The 16,171-nt window shown below is 44.7% G+C and overlaps 1 protein-coding gene across 2 annotated transcripts in view; it reads left to right on the top strand.

Moving 5' to 3' along the window:
* The window catches only part of dnmbp (dynamin binding protein), a 46,701-nt gene that overhangs the window by 18,409 nt on the left and 12,121 nt on the right, over nt 1-16,171 (top strand). The window contains exon 4 of one of the 2 annotated variants that reach the window (XM_079182521.1): nt 2,209-4,485. In XM_079182521.1, coding sequence (XP_079038647.1) covers nt 2,209-4,485 — 2,277 coding nt within the window. Of the gene's footprint in view, nt 1-2,208; nt 4,486-9,741; nt 11,608-16,171 lie in introns of those variants that run through there. The other variant, XM_079182522.1, reaches the window with a different exon arrangement.

Here is a 16,171-nt window from a genome sequence, read left to right as displayed (position 1 = left end):
GCTTTGACTTCTCCACATGCACCGGTTATTTTATAATCTCCTCGTTTATCCAACTATCTATAGTAAGCACCGGAGCAGGCCTTTAGCTCCCGGCTTCAAACAATTCATTCACACCGTACGTTACCCTTTCTTACAACACAACTTTCAACAACACTACAACATTTATCACAAAATACAGCCGTTACAAAACAATATTATGTACAATTCGCCCCATTCATTACCTATTACCAACCCCCAAATTAGATTCCCCTGAACTCAGTCATTATAGCGCTTTTAAGCGATTGAGCCTCAATCCAAAGTGCAAAATCCTTTAGCGAACTGGTCCCTAGAACTCAGTTATTATTGCGCTTTCGAGCGGCTAGCCATCCAGATAGCTAGCCCTCTGGCGAACGGTTCGTCTTAATTCCCTAGAACTCAGTCATACCAGCGTTTCGCGACAGCTAGCTTCCAACCAGTGGAGCTAACAAAAACGTGACCCGTTCTTTCGGCTTCTTAAGCTCGTATTCAATTTGTACCCTTCCCGTTAGAGTCGTCGTTTCACCGAAGATCACTCGACACTCAGAGCCGCTTATGCCACTCTATTAGCCCGTAGCTATATTAGCTTCTTCAAAGCTTGCGTTCTCTTGACGCTCCGTTCTCTTGACGGACCGTACTTCTGGACGGACCTCACCGGTAGGATTTCGCAACAATATCTAGAGCCCGAAGCTCATAGCGTTAACAACACTAGTTAAATAAGTATTTCAGATTGCAAATGCACCTCATACAGTATTACAGTCACTCTAAATTTCTACTTTACCGGCTTGCGTTCCTCCTCGTGTCCAGCATTCAGGAGACATCAATCGCGGGACACTTTCGCCTAAGTTTCCTAGTCTACCTATGCAGATTTTTATTAAAACGGCTCTGCGTACCTTTAGTTCGTGCGCACTTCGAAAGTGTCCACCGATCCACGTCTCCTCAGCCTTCTCAGAATCCTCTTTGCCCCACGTTGGGCGCCAAATTGTTGAGGCTGAAACTGGTGGAGGAAGCGCAAGGCCGCTGCTGTGTTTACTTCTTTCTGCGCAGGCGCATCATAAAGTAACTCGATCCGGTCCAAATTCAAAACAGTATTTAATTAAACAATGACGACTGTAAACTGATGATGACAATTACAATCTATAATACACTATCGATAGTATGCATCTCGAGAGCAGAGACCACGTGCAACTCCCCTCACAGGCCCGACCAAGTCGGATCCTGCAAAGCGAACTACCATGGCCCGGCGCACGTCCTCGCAAACAGTCCTTTTATGTCCTTTGATGGTCGGAAAGTGTCCGAAATCTGTCGTAAAACACAAAGGCCGTCTTCTGGGGTCAGTGATTGGCTTCCAATCGCTCTGACGCCTCCTTCATCGATCCACTGCTCATCTCAATGGCTAGACCCCTTGTGACATCACCTCTGACATCACCTCTGACCTGGGACCGCATGGTCTTACCCAGGAGTGCTCTCTGTTTTATGGCCGTCTGCTTCCCTTCAGTTGTCTCCGGTTCTCCTCCTCCTTCCTTGGCCATTTGTCCAGCACCTCTGTGTCCCCTTTGATCTCTCTGCCTCATGGCTCAGAACCCCCATAACGATGTGACTGTACTTTGGTTCAACACTTCCAATGATTATGTTAAAAGACTCCTACAAGTAAACTTATTGCAAACATATAATATCTTCTATAAGTAAACATCCTGTAAACCTATATTACATTCCATAAGTAAATATATTGGTCAACATTTCTATAATCCCTCGTTCTCCAGATATATTAGCAGCAGAGCAAAGTTATTAAGAATGCAATAATGAAGGTAATCTGGAGATAACTAAAGCTACCTGAGCACTTCATTGCAGTTCTTTAATTATATTCACGTTGAGTCAAGTCAGTTCAATCTAGTTCTGTTCAGTCTGGTTTAATTAAGTATTTATCTCCAGCTCTGCAAAGCGTGCGAAAAAATGAAAGCCAGGTGCGTCTGTTGGCGGCCCCACAAGCAGCACCCATAGGCGTGTTCTTTGTATGTATCTTTTATGTAATTGGCGGGTAATAGAATCAGCGGGATAAAAACTAAAACTGGTGGAACTGAGCAATAATAGAAACATTTGGTTTAGCATAACTTTAACTTAAAACATTTTCCTTTAACATGATTCTCATCATTACATGTGAATGTGATCCCCCTGTCTTCTTTCTCTCTGTAGGTGATGTGGTAGTCGGTGAGGCTGGAGGGTCCACGGACCTCGGAGAAACATGGCAGCGAGGTTGTAACGCCTGGGGCGTCCGCGGTCTCTTCCCCACATCATGTGTGACGGAGCTGACCCTCTCAGGTCGCTCTAGGCAGCTGTCTGAACGCTCAGCTCAGGCCCAGGCCTCAGAGCTCCCGCCTTACGCCCTGGGCCAGGCCCGGGCCCTCATGAGCCTGCACGCGCAGCTCAATGAGGAGCTGGACTTCCGCGAGGGGGACTTGATCATCATCACCGGCCTGCCTGAGCCGGGCTGGTTCCAGGGGGAGCTGGATGGCCGCAGGGGCATCTTCCCGGAGGGGTTTGTGGAGCTCCAGGGATCCCTCCGATCTCCTCAGGAGCCTGTGGACTGCCAGTATTTGACCAATGATACTGAAAAATGTAGCTATGAGGACCCCTACGATGCAGGAGAGGGGACAGAGGAGGAAGGTGTAGAAGAAAGAGAGGTTTTTCGGAGAAATGACGAGGAGCAGAAGGAGGCAGTAGTAGAAGAAGAAGAGGAGGAGGAGGAGGAGGAAGAAGAGGAAGAAGAAGAGGAGGAAGAGGAGGGTGGTGTCTATGTAGTGGCACTTTATGAGTTTCGGGCCATTGAACCAGGCGAGTTGGACTTTGATATGGGGGATCGCATACGTCTTTTGAGCACTTTGGAGGATGGTTGGCTGGAGGGGGAGCTGCGAGGGCGACGCGGTATTTTTCCTCATCGTTTTGTCAAAATAGAGGACGACGGGCAGAAAACGGCAGAGGAAACAAATGTTGAACAAGAAGAAGACAAGGAGAACAGCTGTGCTTCTGACTACAGCTCAGGTCACGCATGTCCTAATGGGTCAGAGAATGATCCTGAATGGAGGACGTATGAGGATCATACAGTGTGGGACCTGGACTACTTTGAGCGGACCGAGGAGCAGAGGTGGCAAAGTGAAAACAAAAGAACTGGAGCTCAAATTGACAGCAGAGGACAGAGAGATGGGGGTAGCAGGCCTGACTCTCAGCCACGTCGACCTGTCGCCCCAGCGCAGCAAGGGCCTGAGAGACCCAAATCCACTCCCCCAGCAAGGCCCAGACTCCCATCTCGGCCTAGCCCGCCTGCAGGTAGCCATAGGCACCACGGCCCATCTTCTGGCACAAACCGGTCGAGCTATACAAACGGCAACACTCGATCCTTACAGCCCAAATTAACTCATAGCCTCACCCTCCCTAGCTCTCAGTCTGGTGGGTCTGCAAACGGCAGATACCACCAGAGGCCACGAAAAGATGGTGGCACCTCAAGTAACAGGAGTGGCAGTCTTGGCAAGGCGTTATTTAACCTTGCTGAGGGCCATAGGCAGAAGAAGCTAACACGCCATGCTAGCGTCAGTGATGCCGATATGATGACGGGCAGCGCTGAGGCACGGCAGCGCTCCCAGCTGACGTTGCGTGGCTCCAATGGTATAATGCCGACATCCATCACTTTAGATGCCCTGGCAACCTCGGCAGGTGACCTGGAGGCCAAGCTATCCCAGCAGCTTTTTGAATTTGAGAAAAGCTTGACTTCTTCATATAGTGATACTAACGTGAGCTCTGGTGCACCACCCAGGGACACGTCTTCCGTAGGTGACCTGAGCCAGCAGTCACGTATGTTGCGCCACTTTTCCATAATGGACTACGGCGATGAAAGCGATATCATGCGAGGCTCCTCCCATTCACCGGTGTCCCAGCTGTTGCAGTCCAACTCTGCCTCGTCCTCACTAGAGAGGCGCAGGACCCTTCGTCCTCCCCCTCCTCGTCCTAGAGTCCTTCGTCCCTCTGCCCCGCCGGCATACAAACCAGCCCGCCCTGCTCCGCGCGCCCCTCCTCGCTGCCCGAGACAAAATACTGCTCCTCCAACCATCTTCTACGCCCCTGACGAACCAGCCCTAAACCTCCTCGACCAAATAACAGAAGGGAGGGCTGAGTTTGGTGACCTTGCGGCCGCCCAGGAACATGAAATCCTGTGTCAGCTGGAAGCCGAGAAAGAGCTCGAGAGAGAGATGGAGTTGGAGAGTCAGAGACGGAGGGAAGAGGAGGAGAGGTACCAGCTGCTGCTTCGGCTACAAGAGGTGGAGCACGACATGGAGGCTTATGCACACACAGCGGAGGAACTCAGGAACATGTTGGAGGAGGAGGAGGATGAGACAGCCCGCATGCAAGCCATGGAGAATCTGGAGTTCTGCAACTACACGCTGGAGACACTGGCCCTGGAGCAGCAGCAGCTACAAGGTGAGACTGTCGGTTGTTATAATTTGTTTTATTTAATGTAGGTTCTAATCATGTTTTAAAGCATCAAACCGTTTTGCAGGTATTGATGTCAACACAAGAATATCCTGTAAACGGATTCGGGTGTGTGAAATTTGATCACTTAAAATGTCTCATCAGTGGACTCAAACTACCACATGAAGGAACTGAGATAAAAAACATCATCAGCTTTCAGGCAAGCAGCATCAAAGATGGCAGACCACGTCCACCAATGTAGATGTTTTCCTTCGGAAGTCAGTGAGCTACTGTAGCTGCAAGGGTTAGTTGGAAAAGACAAATAAAGTAGAATTTGTTTTGCCTGATGTCATAATTTACTTCTGAGGGCCTGTTGCCTGCAGGTTACTTCAAAACGTAATATTCAGTCACCGAAGACTAAAATGTAATATCGCAGGAATCTAGAAATGAGCCATTAGTGCTTACCAGATTTGCTTTTTGACTTGTTATCCTGACACACACACACACACACACACACACACACACACACACACACACACACACACACACACACACACACACACACACACTATTTATTTGAATTCCACTGTAAACTATGCAAACAAGACAATCCTTTTTACTGTCCACAATGATCAGCGGAAAGAGGATTGTGTATGTAAATGAAGGGTTATCATAACTCTGTGTGAGCGTGCATATTTTGCTTTGTCTCACTACAATGCCAATTTAGAAAAGTATATTGAATGTGGCAGAATCAGCGTGTTGCTGCAGGGTTCAGGTGGAGTAACAGGAAATTGTGAATTTGAGGTAAGCCTTGTCGGGTACTGTTCGTGTTTAATTACGTTTTTAAGAATTGATAGTCAACGGGTCCAACAACAATAGTTGTAGCGCCAAAGCTAATCAGCTGAGATTTGTTTTTGCCGTCTCATACTGTCTCTGGCAGCCCAACACTTTTTCACGTAGGTACGAGGTGCATTCCGGCACATAGTGAGAGGGGAGGCAAAGCACGTGGGCCTCCGTCTCTTTTTCCACTCTCTCTCTCTTTCTTTTGGTTCCTCTGCCGCTATCCAAATGTCCTTTTTCACCTTCATCACGGTTTCCACCTTTTCCTCCATCATCTGTTCTGTGAGGAGAGGGAATACATCAGGTGTGTGTGTGTTGGGAGTTTTGCAGTAGTGGAGACAGACAGAGAATGGCCCACTCGAGAGCGCGACCCAGAGTGTGGTTGTGGCGAGCGGTGACATGGCCTGTGGCACATCTCTCCACGCTGTTTGGACTCCATCAGCAGGCCGGGTCCAACAGAGTGGCAGGTAGGCTTGAGCTCAAGCTGGTGTTCATCAGTCAGTGTTGTCAGGGTGGGCCGAGCATTGTGGGTGTTTTTGCAACATCACGTTTTCTCAGAGCCACAGCTGGGAACTGCTTGCTACAGTAGCAGTTCTCACTGGTCAGTTAGTCAGTGCAGTAGTTTTAGTGCCTTGCTCAAAGGCACTAAAACAGATTTCAAATTGACTTTGCCTGTATGGATGCAATACCTTATGAGGGAAGCAGGATGGAAATATTAATTAGTTGTAAACTATTGGGCGATTCTTTTTATTTATGACCGCATTAGAGACATGATGTTACTAATTATTAAAAAAAGTGATAAAAAAAAAAAAAAAAAGCTGAACTTGTCATGAGGATATTTACCATCAGATGATAAAATAATTTGTTACCCATCAGTGATACTCTTTGTACAGTGGTGGCTATCACATTAAAGTCACTGCATTATCTATCCCTGATTGGTCAAGTGTGACCGTGGCTTGTTCTGCTTCATGATGTCTGTTTGTTTGACAATTTTCTCTTAAATGGAAAAATTAAATCGAATTTCAGTAGCATGTGTAGATTGGATTAATTCATTGGATTCTTTCATTATTATAATTTCATCAGTGTAGTGAATTAACTTGAATTTTAAGGTATTTCATTTGGCAGTTTAACTAAAAACTCATATCTTGTTATTTGTTCATATGAGTTTCTCATTTTTTTTTAATTTTATGATATTGTGTCTTCACATTCCGAAAGCAGAGCTCACTATTTCTCACTTTTACACACCCGCGTGTTATTAAGAAGCTTTGAGTCTATTCACTGCCAACTAGCAGGTTTCTTTTTAATGTTAATGTGTCTCATGTTACACTGTACTCACAGTTTCAGTTCTATTGCATTCCCATTGAATTCATGCTAATTGAATGTGTCTTAATGGTTGGGGATCAAAAACTAATCAGTCAGCCACAGTGGAGGCTATTGTTTACCTACTCTAAACATATCTTGCTAAGGTAATCTGATTACTACCAGATGTTTCCAGCCTATTCTAATTCAATACTGTTCCCCTAATCTTGTTAGACATTATAGAAGTAAAGTAATAATCAGTAAATGCCTGTGTTTATTTCTATTTTTGTTGCATTCAAATGACTCATATCCTGTTAGATTGTATCTGTCAATCTCCAATGGTTCTCAATAGATGATCTTTATGGCTGTCAATGACAGGTATCAGCCTGAGGGCAGGAAACTCATCCCATTGGCAACAGGTGCCTCTAAGGCCATACCTTCTAAGGGTCATGCAACCACATAGTTTCCATTCAGTCATCACACGACAGGAATTCTCACACCCTCCTCTCACAGTAATAAAATCAAATGTTCAATCAGTCTCCCTTTGGCATTTGCGACACTGTTAGATGTGGAAATGGACTAAAGATAGTGACTTGATTTTTGAGAGTTAAGATTCGGCATATGCAAGGAAAAACAGCCAAGCACACTCCCATTGCAGAATATTTGATATGGTAATTCTCAACACATTACTCGGACACACAATCTTTTTAGTGGGATTTGTTAGTCGGATGTTGTGTTTCCCTTTGCTTTCCTTTTTTTGTTCCTTAGCTCAGAGGAAGACATGTGCGCATCAGACATAGCCTCGGGATCTTTGTTGCATAAAATGTGTTTGTTATCCTATTGCTATGTGTCTACGCACACACGCAGACACACACCCAGGAGTGAGTGTTTGTCCGTGCTTTTGCAGGGTGTGACATTTGGAAGACAATGGCAGCTTATTGTTGCAAGGCAGGGAGTAACAGTGCAGAGGCCAGTTCAAAGTCCTCATAGAAGCTGAAAGAGGTGTGATACTGAAGCAAAACAGAAAGTCATACATATGCTAACAGAGCGTATCTTTTAATTTCATTGTTATTTTCATTTAAGAGAGAACATTAAAGAGTCTGAGGGTTATGATGAGTGGAGTACTATATATTTCATACCTTGTCTGATTATTTGAACATTAGCTGCTATGTGTGTGTGTGTGTGTGGCTGTAGGACTTGGGGATTTTTCTCACACATTGGTGCAGGTTGTTCTGTCTCCACCATCTCTTTGTGTTTCCTCTTTCCTTGTTTAAGCTCTTTGACCTTCAGCCTCCTTTTTAATTCTTTAAACCCACTATTAGAACGCCTCCATCAGCCTCCATGACACCACAGCCTGATCTATTTAACACTGTTTTGAGGCTCTGTTGCGGCTTCAAGTTTCCCGTCAGTCAGCCGTACAAACATAGAGACTTCTAGGCTGCAGACAGCCTGATATATGACCTTTTTCCTGGACATCACACCACTTTTCCGAGATGTACCGAACGTCGATCAAGCTCTTCACAGCCACAAAGAGGAATGTTGTATTTGACATTCCTACAGTCGACACACGTACACAAACACAGTTTCGGTTGTGCTAAGCTACTGAAAGCTGAGATGTTGAACACTGATAATTAAACAGCATTACGTAAGAAAAGGAAAATGTCTAAGTAAGGTTTCTATGCTCAGCCTTACCGTGTGAAACTATGCACTGCAAATGGGTTTTTGCAAATTTCACTGGACTTAAAGAAAGAATTACAAGCAGGTTTTTACTAGTTTTCTAGTAAACAAGACACATAAGGGTGCAAGATACAATCATTCAGTGAGAGGGTATTTTGTAGTGTATACAGAGAATATAAAGCCTGCTTGAGTCAAAATTATTGTTTAGTCTCTTCCCTGTTTCTTGATATTGGTAAAAGATTGTCTTCAAGTTTAATTACCCTATTTCTGATTTCCTAGTTCTTTTTCCTGGTTTTTCAGAAGGTTTATCTGGACTCGGCTAACTTGACACCAGTTTAATCAAACCAGGAAAGGAATTTTACTTTTTATTCACTTATTTATTTATTTATTCACTTTTTTTTCTCCGGCTTTAGTTTTAGATCGTTTGAATTGATGGTAAACTGACACTATCCGACATGTATGTGTCTGTGTGTATCACGTGCACTTGAGTGTATGCAATTCCTTTAAACCTGTCCCTTTAGTGCCTCCCTTTTTCATGGAGCGCTAAGGAGGGGGAGGGATATATTATACTCCGGCTTTATGAATAGGCCTGAGTTTTTTTTTTTTCTCACACTAAAAGATCATGTCTCTCCTGAGAGTGAGGACAGTCCTCAACAAAAGCTCATTGTACACACCAGCAGCTATTTTTTCAGAAGCTGCTCTGGACTAATAAAGACTCAAAAATCGTTCCCTCTCTACAGTCATCTAAACATAATAGATATGCAGATCTTTCACTTCACTTGTTTCTACGTCACACTCTGCGTTCGAGCAATACTTCAAAATACAACTAGTTTCAAACCAAATCATGTTGATGTCTTCATGTGTACATTTTGTCTCCTTCCTGAAATGTTGGGCAAAGTTAAACGGACAGACTGAGCTGTTTCAGTTCACCCACAAATATCTTTTAGACCGGTGTTGGAAGTTAGAATATGTAAGTTAGAGCTGGTTGTAAACACAGAAAGGAATGAGTAGCTTTTGTCACCACAGGCTGCATTAATGACCTGGTGAACATAGCAGTGAAACCAGCAGGAAATAGCAAACACAAAGAAAACAGGATAGAAGGAAGGATGGAGGATTGTTCATGGTGGTGGAAAAAAAAACATTTGGTGCCAAAGTCTGTGGCCCCTTAAAGGCATACTGTGAAGTTAGTCTTCATCTTCCATCAAAGAAAATCTACAGGCAGATTGTTTTCCTGCAGACAGAGGTACTAGCCAATTGAAACAATGGGAGGGGCTGTTGGGCTAATCCTCCACTCATGTGACTCTACTGAATCATTAACCCAAGGAGGCTCCTCCTTCAATAACCTTCCCCCCCTCTCCTTCCACGATTCGCTGAGATAGCTGCGGGGAGGGTACGTTTTGATTACACTGAGGGTTGGGAGGTGCTTGGGCCAGGCAGTCCTGCTGAGGCATTGGAGAGGAGACAGAGAAAACAAGTGGGAGAGTTACAGACAATATGCCTGACAGGTGGAGTCTCCCACAGCGCTTTGTTATGGAATGCAGGACTTTGGAAAGAAAGACGACGCCACGTTGAACAGGAAACTGTCTCAGCACCGGGTAGGCTGATTTTAAACAGCAAGAGCCATGAAGAGCCCGGTGGTGTATGGCAACCCAGTCATGTTTGGTCCAGTGGATTGGAACTATGCCGTTGGTGCCCCGGTAAGGAGAGGGAAGAGTGTGGACGAGCTGGGCGATGCTGGCTGGGCCAGAGAGAGAGAGAGGATAGCCCATCTGCAACAGATTCAACAACTACACCAGTTTCAGCTTCAGCAGCAACAGGTTGGATATCCTGCATATGGAGTTGTTCCTCCCGGTCACATCATGGTGCCAAGCCCCGGTGACCCAGTTCCAGCTCCAGGCTGCCCCATGCCAGTACATGGCGGCATGATGGTGCCTGTAGGTGGGCCGGGGCCACCTCCAGTGCATGTGCCTGCTCCATGGCCAGCACAATGGGAGAACCAAGCCCCCGTTAGACAGGGCAATGTCTGCCAGCAACCCAGTCGGGAGTATGATGACCTGCACAAGGCGGAGAACAGGCCCCAAGACCGGGACGTTTACTTCCACCCTGGTTCAGAGGACGGTCACCTAAATGTGAGGATATCTGAATGGAAAGGTGGAAATTGTTTTTACCAGGGCCCTGAGGATTACAGCCACCAGGACTACAGCAGAGTGCCACAAGAAAAAGCCAATAATGACTTAAGAACTCAAGAAGGGTTTGGTAAATTGGACGAGGACAGAAGAAGAAGGGACGACTGGGACAGAGACAATGACCGTTATGACTACAGGAATCCTAGAGACTTGGAGGAGTATGATCGTAAGGACAAATACAGCCACAGGGATCATTATGACAGGAAATACGAGCGCTGTGACGACAGAAATCAGCAATATGACAACAGGAAACACCGTAATTATGATTCCAGAGAACCTGACAGATACAACAGTGAGTATGAAGACTCCTATGATCGTAAAGACACCTACGCTCACAGAGACAATTACAGGGACAATGATCAGTACGATGACCATGATAGGGATTATTATGATTCTAAAGAGAGCGATCGCTATAGAGATAAGGAACACTACCAGCGTAGAGAGGAGGACCGCTACTATGATCAGCGAAAAAGTCAGGACCGTTACTATGACCCGCACGCAGAGGATCGATATGATCGCAGAGAAAGTAACTACAAAGACAGAGATGACTATAATCGAAGGGTTGAGGGAACTTACTCTAGTAAAGGAAGGGGCCAGTATGACTCTGAACTGGACGAGCACAGTGGTTACAGGGAGAGGTACAAGGATCCAGGTGATGACAGGAAAGATGAGCCCAGAAGGAGAGACCCCTACAGAGCACAGGGGCACTGTGAGCGGAGGACTGTGGACAACTACGACCATGAGGATGAAGACCGCTACAATTCCAGGGAAGGTGATCGTTCCCACTACAAGGCCAGAGACAGATATCGGGATTTGCGCTCAACATCCGTAGATTCGCCATGCGAGGAATACCCTAAAAAAGATCCCAAGACACACTGTGAGCAATGGGTTGAGCAGCAGAACCAGAAGTTGGCGCTCAGGGAAATGCGCTCATTTGAGGATCCCGTTATATACCGGCACAGTGAAGATCAGGAAAGGGGATACGACTCGAGCGCTGGGAGCGTTGGTTCAAAACGGGGTCGCAAGCCTGTTTACATGGGCTCGCTAGATCGTAACAGCTTCTACAGGAAGACAGCCCCGAGCTCCCTGCAAAAGTCCCATTTCGCCACTACCAGGAAACAAAACAAAGGTAAACACAAGGATACTGTCATGTGAGAGAATATACTCCACATGCTGTATTTGCACAACATGGGTTACGTATGTAATGCGCAGGTACAACTCCACTTCACTTAACAGATTTTGACAAAAAAGAGGGAACATGGTTTGCAAAGCTTCTTTTCATTCCCAATCCCTTTAGATAAAACAGGATAGAGAGGTCGATAGTCATTGGTGTCTCACTTCTTATCATTGGTGACCTCCAGAGGTGCTCTTTTAATCAATGCTGGGGGCTTCAAAGTGCTGACTAGCCTGACTTACTTCCTTAGAAAGTGTGTGCTGGAACCTGTGTGTGTGTGTGTGTGTGTGTGTGCGCGCATATGACGGTATCACCTATCTCACAGGAAGGTGAACTGTCAGGAATTTGTAGGCGTAAGGACCTGCAGGACAGGTTTTGTGGGTTCTTGTGTTCTTTAGTCTCTCTCATTTGCTGCCATAGTCTTCCTCACTGATGCTATGTGCACCCACAACAAGTCCCTTCAGTTGATGGCTGTTTTCAGCCAGGGGTACGATTTAAAACTATCTTTATAAAGCAGTTCATGATGAGTGAAGTTGCCCTGTTTTAGAGATAATTGCAAGTATGTCTTGTATACTAAACTATTTTCTACAAACACCTAAACCTAAATGTTACAAAGTCCACCTTGTTATGAAGTTCTGCGGACTATAAATACTTTAACATTTTGACACTTCTAGGGAAGGTTTAGAGAAAGTTTTAAACTGTGCCTTGCATCAGTCAAACAAAAAACGTATGAATGAAATATAGTCCAAAGTAATACAAGTTTCCTGACTTAGATGAGAAAATATCCGCCATGTGATGCTTACTTACATATTTCAGTTGGTCTGCACTCAAAGTGTTGATGTTAAATACTCAGCCCCAGGGCAATGATCGTATCACCTTTTAACACTGAGAAAAGCTTCGACAGTGCAGTTATCTGTCAACATGAAAACAAACTAAAACTACATCTAAAAGTAGGTGTGCTTGTGTGTGTGTTTGAGTGTGTTTCATGAGGAATCGAAGAAAGAGAGAGCACTCTTCTGACTCGCTTCATTGTGTCTGAGAAGAAGCAGGTGGCGCCCCGTGACCCATCCCCCAGTTACCTAGAAACACACACATGCACGGCCACACACACACACACACGCACAGTACACATTGGCCCCCACCACACATCCATTTCGGGAGTCCAAGTATTAATCCCTAGCGTCAGCATGGTGTGTGGATGGCGGGGGTCTGTCTGGTGCCAGGCGGTGGCCAGCACTAGGCTGACTCCTTCACTGCAAGACTAGACTGAATCTCAGTGTGTGTGTGTGCTTGCGAGGTCCTACAGAGGCTTATTTGAGAGATGACGCCATTTTTAAACACACACACATGCACCATGCTTGCCTTCTGCAGTGTCTTGTCATCCTTTAATCTTGTTAAACTGTTTCAGCTCCGTCAGGGGTTTGGTCGAGTAAAGCATTAGATAGCACGGCTAAAAACATTAGGCCATCTCGCTGCAGCGCTTACGCCGTGATTCAGTGACATTGAGGTGATGGCCGAGGCTTTCTGAGCGTGTTTAAGGGCATTTGTTCTCAGTAACCACGTTTTAGATATATGAGACCTCTCCCTGGGTCAGAAAAATCTATAGAGCTTAGTACATTGCAGCTACAAACTAATGTTTTAGATGACATACATGTAACATTACAGTTTGGGTCTAGTTATAATTATGTTATGAACTTTGTGTGTGTGTGTGTGTGTGTGTGTGTGTGTGTGTGTGTGTGTGTGTGTGTGTGTGTGTGTGTGTGTGTGTGTGTGTGTGTGTGTGTGTGTGTGTGTGTGTGTGTGTGTGTGTGTGTGTGTGTGTGTGCGTGCGTGTGCTGCTGTTACAGGCTTACATTTTGTAGGTTTAACCAAAGAAGGCAACAAAATTGGCAAAATGGTTGCTGTTTTTTTCAGGAATAAATAGCATAACAGTCTAATCTATTTCTTGTTTGAAACAAAATACCTATGAAATAGGCGTGTGTGTGTGTGTGTGTGTGTGTGTGTCTGGGTGTAAGTATGCAACTGGATTTCTGTTTATGGTCGCACTCTTGAACTTTAAAAGAAAATTGTCTTCTGCTGTATGGACAGTGTCGTCATCCAGCTATGATCTGGCAGCGTATGCTCTGTAATCCTGGAGCAGTCGGTGCTATTGGTGGGCGGCGGTACGAGGGTGGGGCGGGGGGAGTTAGGGGTTAAAACAAGATCTCAAATCGCCTGACAACATTGCTCTAAAGACGTCTTATCTCGCTGCTGGCCAGCAAAGAAAAACATTTAGCTCGTTAGTCCAAAAGTCTGCATGAGTCAGTGGTGATCACACTCACATGTTGTGCATGCATTTCTTTGTGGTTCATCCTTATTGCTTGTCTTTTTAAATGATTTCTAATAATCATGAAGTGTCAGATAGCTTTATTAGTTGAAGATTGTTCAAATTGTCCAACTCCAGTGCAACTAACATGACTTTGAACATCACAGCTGTACAGAGCAACTAAACAGAATGTTATAGTGAACCATATAGCATTCATGCATTTGTTAGAGAGTGTTTACATTCAGTAGCTTACCTTTTTGATGATATCAATAATACATACAATGTGTGGTTGTATTTTAAGGAATATAAAGAAAGGCTACCTTTCGGTGGATCATTGCACAATGCCCAGAACAGTTTTAGGCAAATTCTCTTGTTTACTTGTGGGGAAACTCATAAAGCCCTCAGGCAGATCTTTGTCTTTACTTGTCATACAATGAGCAACAGATATAATGCTGCAAGTTCAGTCATCTCAAAGCCTCAAGAAAGTTCTCACACTCAGGTTGCACTGAAGCAACACAGACAGTCAAGGTAAAAGTCTCTGAGTCATCACACTGTATGCAAAATGGCCATAAAATAGAGAACATTTCATACAATGTACAGCTTCTCCTTTGCATTTGGAACCATTTAAAAGTATTTAAAGTATTTTTTGGTATATGTTGTATCAACAAAGCACCTGTGGGACCCAATAGACCCAATAGACCCATTGTCTTCTCCTTCTCCATTAACTTGAAGACGGTACAGCTTTTTCTTTGAATAGGTCCCTCTCTTGATGGCTCTCTATGCACATATGCAAAACTGATGGTCTCTTGAAGTAATTGGACATTGTTCGTCATAGAAGTGAGACGAGATGAGAAATTCCAAGGAAGCCAGAGATCCCGCTCCTGGTCCCATTTGCCATGCAGCATTGTAGCAACTTATTTATTCAACTTGTTAATTAGACTGTGGTCTTATCCACCTGCAGACAAGAAGAGTTGTATCTCTAAACACAGGATTGATTGAGAAAATCACATGTTGAATGTTACATGTCTCACACAACCTGCTTTTTTAATGACTGAATGGAGGGCTGTAATTACAAGAAATTCCTAACAATGCTACATAAAGGTTGCTGAGAGATTCTGCCAGGAGCAGGAATGTGACCTTTTTGACATTTGACCCTAAAAAGAGATAAACTGGATTGTATGTCACTGAATGAACTCCCCTTTCTTCAATTCTGAGGGAACTTCTACCTGATGGCAGAAATGTGGACAAAATTGGCTGATTCAAAAATGAAGATTTTGTTTCTGCAGAGAAACTAAATAAGCGCTGCCTCTTTCTCTAAGACACAAAGTCAACCTGTGCAACAGTTTGATGCCCTTTAAGAGTCTTGCTAATATTTACTCTGCCTGTGCTGACATACCTTGCTTATGCCGGTTGCCAGCGCCACAGATTATTTTTTAATACATAACGTATTAATTACAAGTCATGGCTTGCATCTTGTTCGGTAAAAGAAGGAGTCTTAGGAGCGTGTATCAACTTATTCTCATGACCCAACTGAACACACTCACGCAGAGTTTCCCATGTGATCATGTCAGCAAAGCCACTCCTTGCTCTACAAAACTTGGCTCGATGTGAGGAGGCCCCCCCCCCCGCTATTTGGGTTGCGATGGCAACTGTGCATTCGGCTGTGAACTTTGGAGCAGAGCGCACACACACAGCACTGATTGTGTGTCTGACCTCAGAGCGCTCCGTGCAGGCCAAAACTTTTGACTTTACACGGCTTTTAGTGGAGCACGCTGACTGCAGACCATGAACTCAGACATGTATTGTTTGAAAACTGGATTTGCTACGGTCGGGCAACAAAGTCACAGTTCAAGAGAGAGACATTTTCTGTAAAGAGGTTTACTTGGATTATTATGGAAATTAAAGAGTTGAAAATATGCTGAAGTGCAAGATAATTTAGGAGGATTGAGGGGAAGATGTGGCATCTATAGGCATTGTAATTTTTGATAGAATTGAGGTTCTCAGAGCAGAGGAGGAGTGTCAGTAAACTGTGAAACATGAAACGGATTAATCAAAGAACTGGACTTAATCCATGCTACTCAGTAAACCCCCGAACAAATGTTATAGTAGCCAAATGTGAGTTCATGAGGCGTAACAGCTCAGACATTTAGCTGTGCGCTGTATTATATAATAGCAGCATTAAAATCTGACCAGATAAACAAGGCATCATACGTT

Source organism: Pholis gunnellus (assembly GCF_910591455.1).
Source record: "Pholis gunnellus genome assembly, chromosome: 21".
NCBI lineage: Eukaryota > Metazoa > Chordata > Actinopteri > Perciformes > Pholidae > Pholis > Pholis gunnellus.
Note: the sequence above shows the minus strand (reverse complement) of the source record. Positions and strands in the feature narration are given on the sequence as shown.